The sequence below is a fragment of the Choloepus didactylus genome, chromosome 12 (genome assembly GCF_015220235.1).
Source record: "Choloepus didactylus isolate mChoDid1 chromosome 12, mChoDid1.pri, whole genome shotgun sequence".
Taxonomy (NCBI): Eukaryota; Metazoa; Chordata; class Mammalia; order Pilosa; family Megalonychidae; genus Choloepus; species Choloepus didactylus.
In genome coordinates this window covers 35,502,232-35,521,824 of record NC_051318.1, presented here as the reverse complement: position 1 = coordinate 35,521,824, position 19,593 = coordinate 35,502,232, and the positions used below count along the sequence as shown (strand labels likewise).

At 41.2% G+C, this 19,593-nt stretch overlaps 1 protein-coding gene across 4 annotated transcripts in view; it reads right to left on the bottom strand.

Annotated features, from left to right (window-relative positions):
* Positions 1-19,593, bottom strand: part of GGACT (gamma-glutamylamine cyclotransferase) — a 123,638-nt gene that overhangs the window by 64,956 nt on the left and 39,089 nt on the right. The window contains exon 1 of one of the 4 annotated variants that reach the window (XM_037799859.1): positions 916-1,217. The exons of the other annotated variants lie outside the window; for them this stretch is intronic. Coding sequence (XP_037655787.1) covers positions 916-920 — 5 coding nt within the window. The 5' untranslated portion in view covers positions 921-1,217. Of the gene's footprint in view, positions 1-915; positions 1,218-19,593 lie in introns of those variants that run through there. 4 annotated transcript variants of the gene reach the window in all.

Here is a 19,593-nt window from a genome sequence, read left to right as displayed (position 1 = left end):
CAGTTAACCAGAAAAGCAAAATTTCTAAGTGTTAAACATTTAACATTTGTACAAACATATCTTTTTAAAAAAGTGTCAAGTGTCCAAATCATACCAAAATAAAAGCGAAATACATAAAAATAAAGACAGTGCAAAAAATTCTGACAGCACTAAAAGGAAGTTCTTTCCAAGGGCTCTTGAAGTTTCCTCAACCTTTAATGTAACTACAAAACTGGCCCCTGAACAATAATGCTGAATACAAACTTTCCAAGAGCATTATGTTTTTACTCTCTTATGAATCAAAGTCTACTTTGTTAAATACTAAACAAGAATGATCATTTAAAAATGTGGAATAAATTATATTTTTTACTTTCAACACTTGTGTCACCAGCACCTCAGGTCTGTCAATGCCCCTGGGTGTGTGTGCCGGGACCTCCCGGGGCTGGGAACCCAGAGGACAAACCATTCCACCCTGAAGGCTGCGACTGACAGACGCCATTTCCGAGGGCCACTGAAGTCTTAAGGGATGGCTTTTATATTTGCTTGTTTTTAATTGTAAACCTAACAACGCAAGGAAAACACTAGCAACATGAAGACCAGAGACACTTTTTCTACACCTGTATTTCAAATGGGAAGACCCATCCACCTTTCCCTGTCTCGTGACTTTGGACCAAATGTACGTGTGGTTCTCGTCCCCACATCCGCAGGTGATCTTGTTTAGACTGGCTTGGTGAGAGCATGGCTAAAATGAAAAGTCCAACATTTCTGAGATAGCTGCATTTTTTAAGGTAATTTTTATTCAGGCCAGACTGTTAAAACAGGGAGATTTCAGAAGTGGAAGGAACAATCTTTTAGAAATCACGACTAAAGAACAGAGTGTTCCCTTGGAAAAGTGAAACAAATTAACATTTCAAAGACGGGTCCTTTTCCACCTACCTCATAGACCCAACCGATGGTAATCTTAAGCAACTTTCATTTGCTCACTTTACGGAAGTCGAGGCACAGCAGCGCTTAAATGATACCGCAAACAAATAGCCATGATGTTTCACATCCTGAAAATGTTTTGAAAGGATGTAACTGCCTGGTAGTTGTGACTTCTTTTCAGGGAGCAAACCCGCTCTGCAGAAGCTGATTTCTAACCACTGAAGTCCATGAACTGATTCACTTAATAAATAACAGTCGGGAGACTCTGCAGCTCTTTGAACGGCAGGCGTCTCCCCCGGCGACGAGGGCGCCGGCCCACGGATGGGTGCCCGGCGTGCCCCCTGCAGTTTTCACACCGAACACGAAGTCTCTCTTCTTCCTCCCTTGGTAGTATCTGGGATGGCCATGTCCCACCGGGCCTGCAGACCCCAGGTCTCCCCCTCAGCCCACCCTCCCCGCCGACGCTGGCGGGCCCCTCCGCGCTGCGGGCAGGACTGCGCCTGCGCAGGTTGCGTGGGACTGGCAGGGCAGTGGCTAAAACGGCCCCCGCGCGCCTGCTCCTGGCGCTCGCGTCCGTGCTGCGTGTAGGCTCCACTTAGTAACTTACCTCAGATGAAGAGCTGGTGAGGGATGTCACTTCCCACATTAGGTTATCAAAGAACGGAGGCCCCCAACTTGGGGGCTGTGCTTGGCTCTCCCCCTTTCGGTCCCTCCCTCTGCGGAAGCCCGCTGACGGGCTGAGCGGCGGGAGTGAGGCCCGCGGGGAGAGGAAGGACGTCCAGGGCAGGAAAGACCCGAGCCGCCCGCGTCAGGCGAGTGGGCTAAGAAGTGGCCTCGCCCGGCCCAGCCTGGAGCTTACCAGGCCTCAGTCTATCCCTGGACTGAGAGGGGCCCTGGGCAGAGCCACTCAGCCAAGCCACCCTCAGGCTACTGACCCACAGCAACTGCAGGATAATTTTTGTTGTTTTCAGCCACTCGTTTTGATGGTAATTTCTTAGGCGGTAATAGATAACTGATACAAGAGGGTTGACTAAATTTCTTCATGCGGCTCACAAAGGGCATTCACCGTCCATCTCTTCTAGTATATCTGGGCCACGCCTCACACTCCTTTTTGGCATAATCTGTCCTTTTCCTTGTTCACAAGGTTGCTACTACCTTAAAGCCCCTCTTCTCTTAATTCCTCACATCCTGGCTGGCCAAATTTTCTCATAGTTCAGTTTCCAGGTCACTTCAAACATCATCTCCTCTGGGTAATTCTCCCTGCCTGGAGCTCTTGAAGTGGAGCTGATCCCGCCATGATGTTCTTGGAACACTGTGACCCTTTGCCCCTTGACCTATGACTTCTGAAGTCTCTGCCTCTCTGGTTTATGGAGAGGGCCCAGACCCAGCCACTGTGTTCCTCCACTGTGAACCCTAGCACTGGAGGGCGGCTCAGAGATAAACCACTGAGAGTGATGCCACATCGCCCCTGAACACACTGTCTACTTCCTACTATGCTACAGCCCTCGACATCAGGAAATTAACATCGATATATTCTACCTTCTAATCTGCAGACTCTTTCGAGTTTTATCAGTTGTCCTGGAAACGTTCTTTAAAGTAAAAGGATCCAGTACAGAATCATCATTGCATCCGGTTGTCATATCCTTCAGACTCCTTCAGCATGGAACACTTCCTCAGTCTTTCTTTGACTTTCACAATCTTTTACAGATTTCAGTCCATTTATTTTGTGGTGTTCCTCAATTTGGTTTTGTCTGATGTTGTCTTGGGATTAGATTCAAGTTATGCATCTTTAGCAGGAATCTTACAGGTACGATGCTGTGATCTCATTGGCTCCTATCAGCTGGCACCCGATCCCAACTTGTCCCATAGTTAATGGCATTCACTTTGGTCACAGGATTGACATGGCTTCTGCCAGGCATCTCCACTGTGAAGTTATTCTTACTCCCTTCGTAATTGTTTTGTGAGAAAGTACTTTGAAACTACGTAAATAGTTCACTCATCATCAAACTTGCCCCTTGTTCATTTATTTATTTGTAACTATATGGGCAATGGATTTCCATTTTATTCAATGTTATAATCCAATATTATCATTTATTTTGATGCTCAAATTGTCCCCAATTTGGATAGATGGAGCTAATTCAAGCAGCCTTCTATGTCCTCTTGACTTGTCCCCACCAAACTTTGAGCACTTCTCTTGCTTTCTGGCACAAGATAGTCTAGGCTCATCTTGGGCTTTCCCTCTCCCAGCCCTGGACTCAGCCATTTCTCCAAAGAACTCTAGTTCCTTTCTGTGGAAAATGGTATTTAGAAGCCAAGATCTTGGTTCTAAATATGCTGTTATTGGGATATATCTGCTCCCAGGCCCCCTCAGTGGAACACACATGTGCATGCACATGCAAAATGTATATATTCACACATATACATAGAGACATTCACATGTTTATTTCCATATCTATATTTATTGAAACCCATGAGTCTACACCAATAACATCTAATACAATCCATACTACAGGGTTCATTCAAATTTCTATATTTCTGAATTTGTGACTCCCTTCTCTGACAGTGGGAACTTGGCCCATATTCTCTTTAATACAGTAACCTATTTCATCAGACTTTTTCATATGTAGTTAATTTCCAGTTCTCTGCACATAAGCCCTCTTCATGTCTCTTAGGCTCTGACTCCCCACGCCAGCTCACTGGGCTCTCCCTCACAGGGAAACCCTTCCCATCCTACTCAGGCCCTGACTCTCCACATTAGATTAAGGAGTAGAGACTGAGATTCCATCTCTTTATGGGAAGGGCTGCAAAGTCACACTGCAAAGTGCATGATAAACAGACAGGAACATTGTGAACATTTTTGCAACCCATACATCAGGCTTCTTCTAACTGCTAGCATGTGGCTTCCAGCATGTGGCTTCCCTTCCCAAGGTCTCCTCATCAAAGAAGATGGCTGTTGGAGCTCCAGCTATAATGTCTGTGTCTGAAGGAGTAGGACTTAGGAAGGGTGGGGGTGAGTTGCCCAGTTGCCACGACAAATACCACACAATGAGTTGGCTTAGCAACAGGAATTTATTGGCTCATGGTTTCAGAGGCTAGAAGGCTCGGTTCCTCCCAGGGTTGGTAATGCTCCGGCGAGCCGGCCATCCCTAGGTTCTTTGGCTTTCCTGTCACATGGCAATGTCCTCTCCTTTCTCTTCCAGGTTCCCAATGATTTCTGGCTTCCACTCCTCCATATGGCTTTCTAGTCATAAAGCCTCCATAACAGGATTAAGGTCCAACCTCATTCACTGTGCCACACCTTAACTAAAAGTACCATCTTCAAAAGGTCCTGTTTACATGGGTTCACATCCACAGGAATAGATTAAGACTAAGAACATGTTTTTTTTTCTGGAGAACATAATTCTACCCACCACATAGCCCTACTTCCTGTTGAGAAAAGTCCCTTTACAGAATGTACTCAGAGGTCCCAAACATTTCTGCTCACCTCTCGGTCACCATTACTTAGTCACATGCACAAACAGGATCAGTAACTAAGGAAAAAAAGGGGAATGGATATTTGGTGGCAACTAGCAGTTTCTGCCACTGCTACTTTTCATATTTCCTGACTAACACCCTGCTTTCATGGGTTACTGAAAACCTTGAGTGATCTCTGGAAGCATTCTTAATCCTCACATCTTCTAGATTTATGAAGTCCCACAGTAAATCACCCGTGGTGCACAAAAACGCTTAGAGAAGCTTAAACAGCTGCTCAGATGATGTATGAGTACTTCTTTGTTAATCTAAAAATCCCATATATGAGAAAATGTTGGAACAGGCCTCTCTAAGAGCCTGCTGAGTCTCCAAGAAAACAACCACCTACTGGGATGGTTTATAGCCCTTTACCTGTGTGAAAACACGATGCTAGCACAGATCAAAGTTCCAGCCCAAGATACTAAGGCATTAAAGACACGGGAGCAAAAAGCAATGAAAACAGTCCTAGCTCTCTGCCAATCCAAAGGAAAGGAGAAAGGGAAAAAAAGATGCAGCTGGAAGAGCCAAACAATAACACATTGGAGGATAACCTCAAAAAACACGGGAACTGGCACATGAGATCACTACTGTAGAAGTCCTAGGGAGATTTATTTTGCAAAATCACCCAGCAAGTAAGACTTGGTGATTTATTTCATATTAATTCATCTGAATCGATACTGTTTCTCAGTAAAGAAAATCTAAAGGGCTATATTTAATGGAAAGCCACTGCAGAGGTTTTCCTATTTATAAATTATTATAGCAGTTTAATTTCTTGATATTATTTCAAAACTCTTTAGATCATAGCTGTATAGTGTCATTCCTGGCAATAAGAGAAAACACGCTGTAGTCAGAACAACACACACTTTTGAACTAGATATACGCACTTCATGGTCAGGTAAAACTGTGCCACCTTTCTGTGACCTTGTTCCTGTTATTTAATCTCTGCGAACCTCAGTTACATCACCTGGAAAATGAGGATAATAATGCCCACCTCAAGGACTGATATGTGAGATAAAGTATATAAAAATTCTGGCACAGAAGGGATGAAGGGTGACTCATAGAATCATTATAAGGACTAAATAATATAAGGTATTATAGATATAGTAGTGCCTGGCATATAACTGGTATCCAGTAATTGTTAGCTTCTTTTTAACTTTTTCATCCACATAAATGGCCATATCCTTATTATCTGACATAGTTGACTGGTGTTCTTTTTGTTTTTTCTTTTCTCTTGTTGGCACTTACTAACCATATATTTGTATTAATGTAAGAATCCTCCGTATAAATCTGATTATACCTTGAGGGCAGAATTGGGTGTCTGATTAATTTTTGACAGGTATTCTTTTTAATGAAATTTAACCTTTTATGTTTAACTCTTCTCTGCATTAGTAAACACTGATACTAAAAATCATGTAACTTTTAAGCTTTTCATAATAATGCAGGGCCATCATAATAACGTCATAAGACTGTGCAATGGACAGATGTGTACTGTCGGGTGCCCAGAGCTGAATCTGTGTCACTCGAGCACCTGCTTTCTTGAATAAATACTTCAGATTTATTATGATACAGCTACTACAAAATGGAACTTGACATCTTTTGCTATATAATATTTGCTATTACCTTTGGAGAAACAGAATACTAAAGCTGGAAGAAACTTTAGAAATTACATTTTGAAATCGAAGAAAGAGAAGTCTAGACTTTGGTCAAACTAAATGATTTTTCTAAGATCATACAGACTGGAATCATGAGAAGAGCAGGAAAGAGAAACTATATCTCCTAGGTCCCTCTACACTGACCTGACTTCCCAGACTTAGTTCTCCAGAATTCCACCTCTGAACAGCACTGTTTAACACTGTTTAACACGCTGCCACCAGGGGGCAGCAGGTGTACTAGTCTGGTGGCACGAAAGCCCTGGACTTAAGGCCCCAATAGATTTCCATTTTCCTTTCTATAAAATACATACATTTAAATAGTTATATAAATATTTATATAACTTTATTAAGACAGTACCATGAAATTTAAAGTAAATCCATAAATAACAAAACTCAAAACAAAGACTTGTGTCCAAGGTCCAATGGAGGTAGCGTCCTTACTAATCTTTCCCTATTTTTTAGTTATTATAATCCTAACTGATGTCAGGGTCAATTAATATGCTAGTTTTAAACCAAAAAATGACTTGAGTGAAGAAATCCATCCAATTTCCTTAACACTTTGAATCAAATCTTCCTTGTAACTTGCCTCTGAGGCCTCAGACCACAACAACCCCCAAAGCCCATCTGGCAATCTGTCCTCAATCTTAACTTCTTTGTCAGGATCAGATTTGGGTTTTTTTTTCCCCCCTCTAATGTTCTTATATTAAGAAAGAAATTCTGTCCATAGGTCTAACTCTTTAGCAACTTTTCAGAAGCAAAAAGAGAGATGCTAGTCGCAAAATAAAACCTCTATGGCCACCATTCTTCCAATTAGATGATGGTAATTCCCATTCCCCGTTTTTAAAAGATAATACAACCATCAGAAAGCTCTAACCATAGCAGCTGATGGGTACAGCTCGAATTTAAAGACAGGGCCTCCCTCGGCAATAACCTCCCGCACCCTGAGACTTTTACAGCTTTACCAGTGGGAAGCAGTAAGGAATGATAACAAATGAACAAATGAAGGGTGGCATTTTGGTAATTAATCCTGCAGTCAACTACACATTTTCAAGCGATAGTAACCAGTGACCATGGTTCCTTAATCATCCAAAGACAGAGATGCATGGTCTTTATCTCACAAGCAAAAATCTCAAGTGGTTTTCTTCCTTGTGCTCAAGATGCTTCAATAAGGAAAAAGGTACTGAAATGCAAGCTGTTACTACTGCTTTAGACACACTGAAGCAGTTAATTTTTAAACTGTCATTCCAAATGATAACAGTGCTCACTAGAGTTAAAAGGCATTCACACAAATTACACTTTGCTTAGATCCAATGTGCTTTCTTATGTAATTAACTTTTCACAGATCAAACTAATCTAGCATAAAACTGATGGCAAAAGCAGTTATGGCACTATTAGTTTACTGGTGGTAAAACAGGAACTGGACACGCACAAGGTGCATACCATGAAACAGATCATTGTAAAATGCATCACGTATTATGTAATCCTTTGCCAAATATGAGCAGTCAAATGGTGATATTTAAGAAAGAGTCCTATATCTACATGATACTCTGGTTTTAACTTAATTATTTTTCAATACAGAACATTTATTTGAATGTCATAAATATCAGAAAAGCAAGAATGCTTATTTTCATAACAGATATATAAAATAAATTTAATTCAGTTTATTCAAAAATTATTAAAAACAATATTTTATCATACTCAAACACCTGAAATCAGATAATTAAAAATAAAACCAAAACACCTATTAGGGTAGGTAAAATTTTAAAAACTGACAATATCATATGCTGATAAGGATGTGGAGCAACTAGAACTCTCATACACTGCTGGAGATGCAAAACAGTACAACCACTCTGGAAAACAGTTTGGTAGTTTTTCATAAAGCTAAACATACCCTTACCATATCCCACTCCTGGGGATCTACCCTAGAAAGGTGAAAACTTTTGTTCTCACAAAAACCTATAAACAAATGTTTATAGCAGAGGTCAAAAAGAAAAAAAGTATAGGCTATGGATAACAGGTGATGAGCAGGGACAAAGACAGACCAAGGGGGGCCAGGAGGATGAACAAACATTGGGGAGCAGCAGCCCCAGGAGCACAGACATGGAAGGGACTGCCCTGGGGCTGACTGCTTTCCTGGGCTACTGGTTCCCAAAGCTGGGAGGAAGCAGGGAACAGTGGCTCCCCCAATATTTGTTTATTTCCGTTTGTGTCCTCACTTGCCCCTTTGGGGTACTTCACTCTCACAGAGCAATACATGCCAAGCTGAGTTGGGCTTGGACCAATGTACAGAACTGAATAAAGTGGGTCTCTGAGGGAAAACAAAATGTTTATAGCAGCTCTATTCATAATCACGCAACACTGTAAATAACCATATACAATGGAGAACTACTCGGCAATAGGAAAGGAACAAATTCATGGATGAATCTCAAAGCATTATCTGAGTGAAGTCAATCCCAAAGATTCCATACTGTATGATTCCATTTATATGATATTCTGGAAAGGGCAAAATTTGTAATGTGGAGGACAGATCAATGGTTGTCAGGGATTAGTGGTAGGAGAAGGGTTTGACTACAAAAGGGAATAACGAGGGGGTTTTTATTTGTGTGTGTGTGTGTGATCCGACTGCTTTATCTATAGAGTTCTGATGATGGTTACAGTATCTACATGTATTAAAACTCATAGAACTATATAACAAAAAAGTAAATTTTACTGTGAATTTAAACAACAGTAATATAATAGTAATAAAAGAGGGCATGAGAGCATGCAACTGCTCTAAAACACTGGGTTAGAAATGAAAGGTAAAAGTAAGAATAAGAAAACTCTGAATGAAATTATGCTTTATGCTATAGAAAAAAAACAACAAAACCCCCTTTATAACACTAACACAGCCCTGACCTAAAAAATTAACATGAGAGGGAGAAAAGATGGTGGCATAGAGAGAAGTAGAAGACTGTTAGTCCCACCGGGAACAATTCATAAATGACCAAAAAACTAGTAAATAACCAGGAATAACTGCGGGGAGACAAACGTGACTGTCCACTCATCATCCACCAACCTGAATTGGGAGGAATGCCCGAGATCGCAGCATAAAATCTGTAAGTAAAATTGCGGGCCCGCGCTGAGAGCCGAGAGCCAAGAGCCCCTCCCTCACAGAAGCCGCGCGGTGCTAGAGAACAGCACTCTCCAAACAAGTTAGCATACCGCAGCCCAGCTCCATCTGGGATTTTAATGTTAACTGCTAAATACAGACAGTGAATCCTCAATGAGTAGACAGAGGCTTTTGGGACAACTGGCCTTGGGAGAGTCGGGGGACATATCTGTCTCAGGACGAAAAGCCCAGAGGCTGACGGGTGAACCTGGGAGCTTTTCTGTCCCTTTTGCTCTCTGTGGAGAAAACTGCAGCCACTTTCAGCCTGCAGCGCTTTGCAGTAAAGACAGACTCAGCTATTTTAAAATCAAAACACTTTGATCAGCAGAGTCAGAGAAACAAAGAACTTCCTGATAGGCAGTGACCTCTTTGGAGGGGGCATAGCTTCCCAAAGGAAAGGGAGGGGCCCAGCTTTACCGCCCGCCTTTCCGGAACCAGACACCAAAGCCTGAGGGAGGAGAGCCATAGGCCACACCCCCTTACACAGGTGGTGACAGACTGCACCTGCCAAACAGAAAAGCACAGGTGTATTAATCCTCTAAGAAAAATCATCAGGGGAACCAGATACTGAGTATTTCCTCCTGTGACCTGAACCTGTTCTCATTTGGGAAAACCTGATTAGGGTGACCTAGGAGGTCAGATGCCTAGACAACAGAAAACTACAACTTACACTAACAAAAACAAAGCTATGACCCACTCAAAGGAACAAACGTACACTTCAACTGAGACACAGGAATTTAAACAACTAATGCTAAATCAATTCAAAAACTTTAGAGAATATTTCACAAAAGAGACAGAGGCTGTAAAGAAAACACTGGGCATATATACGGCAGAAACTGAAAGTTAAAAAAAACAACTAGTAGAATCTATGGAAATGAAAGGCACAACACAAGAGATGAAAGACACAATGGAAACATACAACAGCAGACATCAAGAAGCAGAAGAAAACACTCAAGAACTGGAGAACAAAACAACTGAAAGCCTACACGCAAAGGAGCAGACGGAGAAAAGAATGAAAAAATATGAGCAACATCTCCGGAAACTTAAAGATGAAACAAAGTACAAGAATCTACGTATCATTGGTATCCCAGAAGGAGAAGAGAAGGGAAAAGGGGTAGAGGCAATAATAGAGGATGAATCAATGAAGATTTCCCATCTCTTATGAAAGACATAAAATTACATATCCAAGAAGTTCAGCGTACTCCAAACAGAATAGATCTGAATAGGCCTACGCCAAGACACTTACTAATCAGATTATCAAATGTCAAAGACAAAAAGAGAATCCCGAAAGCAGCAAGAGAAAAGCAATCCATCACATAAAAAGGAAGCTTAATAAGACTATGTGTGGATCTCTCAGGAGAAACCATGGAGGCAAGAAGGAAGTGGTGTGATATATTTAAGACACTGAAAGAGAAAAACCTCCAACCAAGAATCCTATATTCAGCAAAGCTGTCCTTCAAATACGAGGGAGAGCTCAAAATATTTTCTGACAAACAGACAATGAGAGACTTTTGAACAAGACACCTGCCCTACAGGAATTACTAAAGGGAGCACTGCAGAGTGATAGGAGAAGATGGGAGTGTGTGGTTCAGAATACAATTTTGGGAGATGGTAACACAGCAATGTAAGTACACTGAACAAAGATAGCTATGTATACAGTTGAGAGAGGAAGGTTGGGAGCATGTGAGACACCAGAAGAAAGGAGGAAAGATAAAGACTGGGACTGCGTAACTTGGTGAAATCTAGAGTATTCAACAATTGTGATAAAATGTACAAATATGTTCTTTTACGAGGGCAACAAGAAAATGTCAACCTTGCAAGGTGTTAAAAATGGGGAGGCATTGGGGGAGGGATGCAATCAATGTAAACTAGAGACTGTAACTAACTGAATCATTGTATTATGCTTCATTTAATGTAACAAAGGTGATATACCAAGGTAAATGCAGATAAGAGGGGGAGATAGGGGAGGCATGATAGACACTTGACATTGGTGGTGTTGTCTGACTCTTTACCCTACTTTGATTTAAGATTACTTTTCCTTTTGCTACTTCCTAGCTGTCATTTTTTTCCTCTTTCTTTTCCCTCTCTACCTTCTTTGATGCTCCCTCCTGCCTTGTGGAAGAAATGTAGATGTCCTTATATAGATAGTGGTGAGGCGGTGAACACATAAATATGTGACCATACAGAGAACCATCGATTGTTTACTTAGGATGGAATGTATGGGGTGTGAACAAAACCATCTTTAAAAAAAATGGGTTGTTGTCAAAACCTCAAGGGCAATATACTGAGTGAAATAAGCCAGACACATATGGACAAATATTGCAGGGTCTTACTGATAAGAACTAATTATAATATGTAAACTCATAAACATGAAATATAAGGTACCAAGATATAGGACGAGGCTTAAGAATGGGGAGTGGTTGCTTAGTATGAGCAGAATGTTCAACTAGGATGAACTTAAATGTTTGGAAATAAACAGAGGTGTAGGTAGCAAGATGTGAGAATAACTAACAGTGCTGAATGGCATGTGAATGAGGTGGAACGGGAAGCTCAGAGTCATGTATGTCACCAGAAGGAAAGTTGGAGGTCAAAAGATGGGAATGTATAAAACTGAATCCTATGGTGGGCAATATCCATGATTAACTGTACAAATATTAGAAAACTCTTCCATGAACCAGAACAAATGTATGACAATACAACTAGAAGTTAACAATAGAGGGACATAAAGGGAAGAAATACATACCTATTGCAAACTATATACTACAGTTTGTAGTATTTCAACATTCTTTCATAAACAGTAACAAATGTACTATACCAACACTACTAGTCAGTAATTGAGGGGGGTTGGTTAGGGATATGGGAGGATTAGAGTTTCCTTTTCTTTTCCTTTTTTTTTTTTTTTTTTCTTTTTTCCCCATCTTTCACTTTATTTCTTGCCTGGAGTAATGAAAAGTTTCTAAAAATTGAACAAAAATTAAGTGTGGTGATGGATGCACAGCTGTAAGAGGGTACCAGGGGCAACAGATTGTACACTTTGGATCTTTGGATAATTGTATGGTATCTGAACAATCCCAATAAAAATAAAAAAAAAAAAATCAACATGAATAACATAGCAATGATCCCTGTTTAAGGCAATGAAGTGCCCTGTCACTCACCCACCAAAGAACTACAATTGAGAGATGGCAGAGCTGATCAGATTCTCAGTCACAGGCCAAAGCCTGGGATGGAGCCACTGGGTAGAGATGCAGCTATGAGAAGGTACAGCTTCCTCCTTACATTTCCATACCAAGAACCCAAGAAGTTCCCAGTAGCCTGACCTATGGCCTCACAGCACCCACTCTGCTGACGTCAGCTGCATGCTCTGTTTACTACTTAGGCTGCTTTCTATCTGTCTTCTCCTTCCCCACATACCCAACCCGATGTTGTACTCTTCTCAATATGTCTAGGCAAAAGGTCTTGCAGTAACTATAATTACAATGACTATAATTTTCACTTCAATCCAATTGACTCTTGATTTTTTGCATTCTACCATTCTGTGTCCAAGACCTAGGATTCCTGGTGTAGAAAAAGGAGATACAGATGTAAGATAAAAGACATTAAGGAAAAACACTGTAGTCCTAAATTTGAATTTGAATTCAGTATAAACTTATAAGGTATTTTTTCTTAAATTTTAGCTTAAAAATACCTCATGTGTGTCCATGTGTACATACACACACACACACACACACACACTCCTTCCCCTCCACAAGCTCCATCCACTGAAGAGGGCTAGAAACAGTGACCAACCTAGGGCCTATATGTGGCCTTGAAATACCATTTCCTACCAAAAAGAACATGGCATTTTGGAGAAATAGCTGATTCCAAATCTCCTGACATAAAAGATAAGCCTAGAACCCCTTGTCATACCAGGTAGTGAGAAAGCTATCACAGACTACTTAGGGTCATTCAAAAGAACTCAGGAGCCAACTCGAAAATGTTCCCACTGGCCAAAGATGGAACCATTTGAGCTTCAAATGGATAATAATTGTAAATGATTGAAACCCATCAAATATATAAGTCCACAGTTCACAAGAATATGGAAAAATAGTAATCGAACTGGCCACCTTCAGAGCATGATAGGTTATTTGTTATCTTGAAAATTGGAAATAAAAGGAAAAAATTAAGCATTTATCCTACCTTTCCTATTCAAACTACACTGCCAGGTAACCAAATAGTTGACATGGGAAGCATCTCTTTAGAATTAAATGAAAAAGAAATGAGATGATTAACATACACTATTTTTTAACCTCAATGAATTAATGGATCCAGGCACTGGACATTAACACTGTTAAACATCACAAAAAGAGAAAGGATCAAACAGTCTTGGCAAGGGGAATGGACAATAGGCTGATGAAATCACAGCATCTAGCTGCCAATCTGCAGGAAAATTCAGAGGTCAGAGGAATGTGCTGCACTCGACACACTCAGCAAAAACCACACTATGTGAGTTCCAGTTTGCTAAAGCTGCCAAATGCAAAATGCCAGAAATGGGTTGCCTTTCATAAACGGGACTTATTAGGTTACAAATTTACAGTTCTAAGCCCATAAAAGTTTCTAAACTAAGGCATTAACAAGAGAATACCTTCAATGAAGGAAGGCCAATGGCATCCAAAACACCCCTGTTAGTTGGGAAGGCCTGTGGCTGGCATCTGCTGGTCCTTTGCTCCCAAGCTGTGTTTCAAAATGGCTTTTCCCAAAAATGTCCCTGGGATTCTGTCTCTCTTGACTTCTCTCAGCTCTTGCTTGGTTCTCCTGCGGCATTTTTCTCTAAGCATCTGGGAGTCCTCTTTTAGCTTCTCCAGGGCAAACTCTGAATTACGTATCTTAGCTTCTCTCCAAAATCTCTCTCAGCTTTTCTGAGCTCCTCTCCATGAGCTCTCTTAAAGGACTCCAGTAAACTAATCAAGACCCACCCTGAATTGGAAGGTTCATACCTCCATGGAAAGATCTATTCAAAACGTCTCACCTACAGCTGGATGGGTCACATCTCCATGGAAACAACCTAATCAAAAGGTTCTACCCTAATCAAAAGACTAATCAAAAGCAAAAATGCTCCCATAAGATTGCATTAAATAACATGGCTTTGATTGAGATCCAAGATGGCAGATTAGGAGAGACAGAGCAGAAGACTTCTCTGTGAAAAACACTAGATAAAAGACAGAAAGTGCTCCAGAATACCAGTTCCAGCATTGCACTGGCTGGACAAGGTTTGCTAAATCCACAGGGACTGTGCACTTGGTGAAACCAAGAGTCTGCACACAGAAACGAGCGAGTGAGGATGCTGGGGAAAAAGCAGTGATGCCACGGTCAGGAGAAACTGGGTACTGGTGTTTGGAGATGGATTAGTTTAAAAACCCCAAAAGCAGCTGCAGATACAGCAGAGAGAGGCGTGCAGTCAAGCGTGGTGGGGAGTGCCTTCCACACCCTGGGCACCCGCCTCAGTATCTGGAGTGGACGATAGCTTTTTGCACACCTGCAGCTAACTGCCCTAGAGCTAGATCCATGAAAAGGGGGAAATTACCATGCTCCATACAGCCATCTCCTCAGCAGGCTGGGAACGCCCCTGCATAGCGCCACGGCCCAGAGCTTCTATAGGGGATTGTGCTCGCCTGTGGCATTACACACTCTTCCCTCTGTGGAAGCCCACGGAGGGCACAGCTTGGAGGCAGGCTCCTCTGTGGAAGTCCCAAGGGCTCTACACCAATCCCAGGGACTTGTGAGCCTGTGGCAGAGACTGTGGGGAGTCTGAGTCGAAGGGCTGGGCTTGTACAATAGCTTTAAGTCTCCAGGAACACCTGGGAGATTTGAGTTTTAAAGCAGCCTTCTCTCCCTAACTGCACAGAGCACACCCCCCACCTTCAGGGCTGGCTGCACCAACTACATACTGAAATTTGGGGTACTGATTGGACACCCACAAGATTCAGACCCCACTGGTCACACAGAAAAACTGGGGAGAACTGGCTTCAGGGTAATAGGTGGCTCGGGGACACCATCTGCTGGTAAGTGAGAGAAAGTGCACCCCACCAAGCTGCAGCGCTGCCAAATTGTAGATAATTGTTCAAATAAGTCTGCATATTGTAAAAGAACCCTATCAAGATAAGCAAATGCCAAAAGGCCAAAAACCACAGAAAATTTTAAAGTATATGAAGAAACCAGAAAGTATGGATAACCCAAACACAAACACCCAAATCAAATAATCAGAGGAGATACAGTACTTGGAGCAATTAATCAAAGAAGTAATCACAAACAACATCATGGCAAGGATATAAAGGACATGAAGAAGACCCTAGAAGAGCATAAAAAAGAATTTGCAAGAGTAAAAAAAATAGACGATCTTATGGAAATAAAAGAAACTGCTGATCAAATTTAAAAGATTCTGGATACACACAGTACTAGATTAGAGGAAACTGAGGAAAGAATAAGCGAACTCAAAGAATGCAGAACAGAAAATGAAAGTACAAAAGAAAGACTGGAGGAAAAAATTGAAAAGGATCTCAGGGAGATGATGGACAATATAAAGTGCACAAATATAAGAATCATTGGTGTTCCAGAAGGGGAAAAAAGGTAAAGGTCTAGAAAGTGTATTCAAAGAAATTGTTGGGGAAAACTTCCCAACCCTTCTAAACAACATAAATATGCAAACCATAGATGCCCAACAAACTCCAAACAGAATGAATCCAAATTAAACCCACTCCAAGACATATTCTGGTTAGATTGTCAAATGCTGAAGAGAAGGAGCAAGTTCTGAAAGCGGAACGAGAAAAGCAATTCACCACATACAAGGGAAAAAGCATGAGAGTAAGCAGTGACTACTCAGCAGCCACCATGGAGGCAAGAAGGCAGTGGTATGACATATTTAAAGTTGTGAAAGAGAAAAATTGCCAACCAAGAATTCTTTATCCAGCAAAGCTCTCCTTCAAACTTCAGGGAGAGATTAAAATCTTCACAGACAAACAAATGCTGAGAGAATTAGCTAACAAGGGACCTGTCCTACTTGAGATACTAAAGGGAACCCTACTGGCAGAGAAACAAAGAAAAGAGAGAGAGGTAAGGAGAAGAGTTTAGAGCTAAAGAGATTTAATAAGAGTATGTTAAAGGAAATAAAGAGAGACAGGGGAAAAATGTATCTGACAAACATAAACCAAAGGATAGGATGGCTGATTCAAGAAATGCCTTCACAGTAAAAACACTGAACACGAATGGATTAAAATTCCCAGTTAAAAGATACAGATTGGCAGAATAGATTAAAAAATATGAACCATCAATATGTTGTTTTCAAGAGACTCATCTTAGACGAAGGGACACAAAGAAGCTGAAAGTGAAAGGATGGGAAAAAATATTCCATGCCAAAAGAAAGCAGGAGTAGCAGTAGTAATCTCAGATAAAAGATTTTAAAAAGACTTTAAATTCAAGGATGTTATACGAGACAAAGAAAGTCACTATATACTAATAAAAGGGATGATTCAATAAGAAGAAATAACAATTATAAATGTCTATGCACCCAATCAAGGTGCTCCATAATACATGAGACAAACATTGGCAAAACTGAAGGAAGCAATAGATGTTTCCACAACAATTGTGGGAGACTTCAATACACCACTTTCTCCTATAGATAGATCAACCAGACAGAGGAACAATAAGGAAACTGAAAACCTAAACAATGTAATAAATGAATTTGAATTAACAGATATATATATAGAACATTACACCCAAATCACCAGGATAAGCATTCTTCTCCAGTGCTCACAGAACTTTCTCCAGAATAGATCATATGCTGGGCCATAAAACAAGCCTCAATAAATTTTAAAAGATTGAAATTATTCAAAGCACATTCTCTGACCATAGTGGAATACAATTAGAAGTCAATAACCATCAGAGACTTAGAAAATTCACAAATATCTAGAGGTTAAACAACATACTCCTAAACAATCAGTGGGTTAGGAAAAAAAAAGCACGAGAAACTGCTAAATACACAAAGATGAATTAAAATGAGAACACAACATATCAAAACTTACGGGATGCAGAAAAGGCGGTATTGAGGGGGAAATTTACAGCTCTAAATGCATACAATAAAAATGAAGAAAGAGCTAAAATCAAAGAACTAATGGAAATGAAGAAGTTAGAAAATGAACAGCAAACTAACCTTAAACCAAGTAGAAGAAAAGAAATAAAAAGGATCAAAGCAGAAATTACTGACAGAGAACAAAAAAACTATACAGAGAATAAATAATGCTAAAAGTTGGTTCTTTGAGAAGACCAACAATATTGACAAGCCCCTAGCTAGACTCACAAAATCAAAAAGAGTGAAGACTCAAATACACAAAATAATAAATGAGAGAGGCGACATTACTGCAGATCCTGAAGAAATTTAAAAAATTATAAGAGGGTACTATGAACAACTGTATGTCAACAAACTACAGAATGTAGAGGAAATGGACAATTTCCTGGAAACCCATGAACAACCTAGACTGACCAGGGAAGAAATAGAAGACCTCAACCAACCAATCACAAGCCAAGAGATCCAATGAGTCATCAAAAAGCTTCCCACAAATAAATGCCCAGGGCCAGATGGCTTCACAGGGGAATTCTACCAAACTTCCCAAAAAGAATGGACACCGATCTTACTTAAACTCTTTCAAAACCTTGAAGAAAATGGAACACTACCTAACTCATTTTATGAAGCCAACATCACTCTAATACCAAAACCAGGTAAAGATGCTACAGGAGAGGCGGGGCAAGATGGCAGACTGGTGAGCTGTATGTGTTAGTTACTCCTCCAGGAAAGTAGGTAGAAAGCCAGGAACTGCGTGGACTGGACACCACAGAGCAATCTGACTTTGGGCATACTTCATACAACACTCACGAAAACGTGGAACTGCTGAGATCAGCGAAATCTAAGCCAATACAGAAAGCTTCAAAGACTTACTATTTGGGCAGGTCAAGTCAAGAGCAGAACTAGGAGAGCTCTGAGACAAAACGCAATAATCCAGTGGCTGAGAAAATTCACTAAACACCACAACTTCCCAAGAAAAGGGGGGTGTCCGCTCACAGCCATCATCCTGGTGGACAGGAAACACTCCTGCCCATCGCCAGCCCCATAGCCCAGAACTGCCCCAGACAACCCAGTGTGACGGAAGTGCTTCAAATAACAGGCACACACCACAAAACTGGGCGTGGACATTAGCCTTCCTTGCAACCTCAGCTAATTGTCCCAGAGTTGGGAAGGTAGAGCAGTGTGAATTAACAAAGCCCCATTCAGCCATCATTTCAGCAGACTGGGAGCCACCCTACACAGCCCAGCAGCCCAGAACTGCCCTGGGGGGACGGCACTCACCTGTGACATAGCACAGTCATCCCTCAACAGAGGACCCGGGGTGCACGGCCTGGAAGAGGGGCCCACTTGCAAGTCTCTGGAGCCATACACCAATACCAAGGACTTGTGGGTCAGTGGCAGAGACAAACTGTGGCAGGACTGAACTGAAGGATTAGACTATTGCAGCAGCTTTAAAACTCTAGGATCACCAGGGAGATTTGATTGTTAGAGCCACCCCCCCCCCCCTGACTGCCCAGAAACACGCCCCATATACAGGGCAGGCAACACCAACTACACACGCAAGATTGGTACACCAACTGGACCCCACAAGACACACTCCCCCACTCACCAAAAAGGCTAAGCAGGGGAGAACTGGCTTGTGGAGAACAGGTGGCTCGTGGACGCCACCTGCTGGTTAGTTAGAGAAAGTGTACTCCACGAAGCTGTAGATCTGATAAATTAGAGATTAGTACTTCAATTGGTCTACAAATCCTAAAAGAACCCTATCAAGTTCAGCAAATGCCACGAGGCCAAAAACAACAGAAAATTATAAAGCATATGAAAAAACCAGACGATATGGATAACCCAAGCCCAAGCAACCAAATCAAAAGACCAGAAGAGACACAGCACCTAGAGCAGCTACTCAAAGAACTAAAGATGAACAATGAGACCATAGTACGGGAGATAAAGGAAATCAAGAAGACCCTAGAAGAGCATAAAGAAGACATTGCAAGACTAAATAAAAAAATGGATGATCTTATGGAAATTAAAGAAACTGTTGACCAAATTAAAAAGATCCTGGACACTCATAGTACAAGAGTAGAGGAAGTTGAACAACGAATCAGTGACCTGGAAGATGACAGAATGGAAAATGAAAGCATAAAAGAAAGAATGGGGAAAAAAATTGAAAAACTCGAAATGGACCTCAGGGATATGATAGATAATATGAAACGTCCAAATATAAGACTCATTGGTGTCCCAGAAGGGGAAGAAAAGGGTAAAGGTCTAGGAAGAGTATTCAAAGAAAT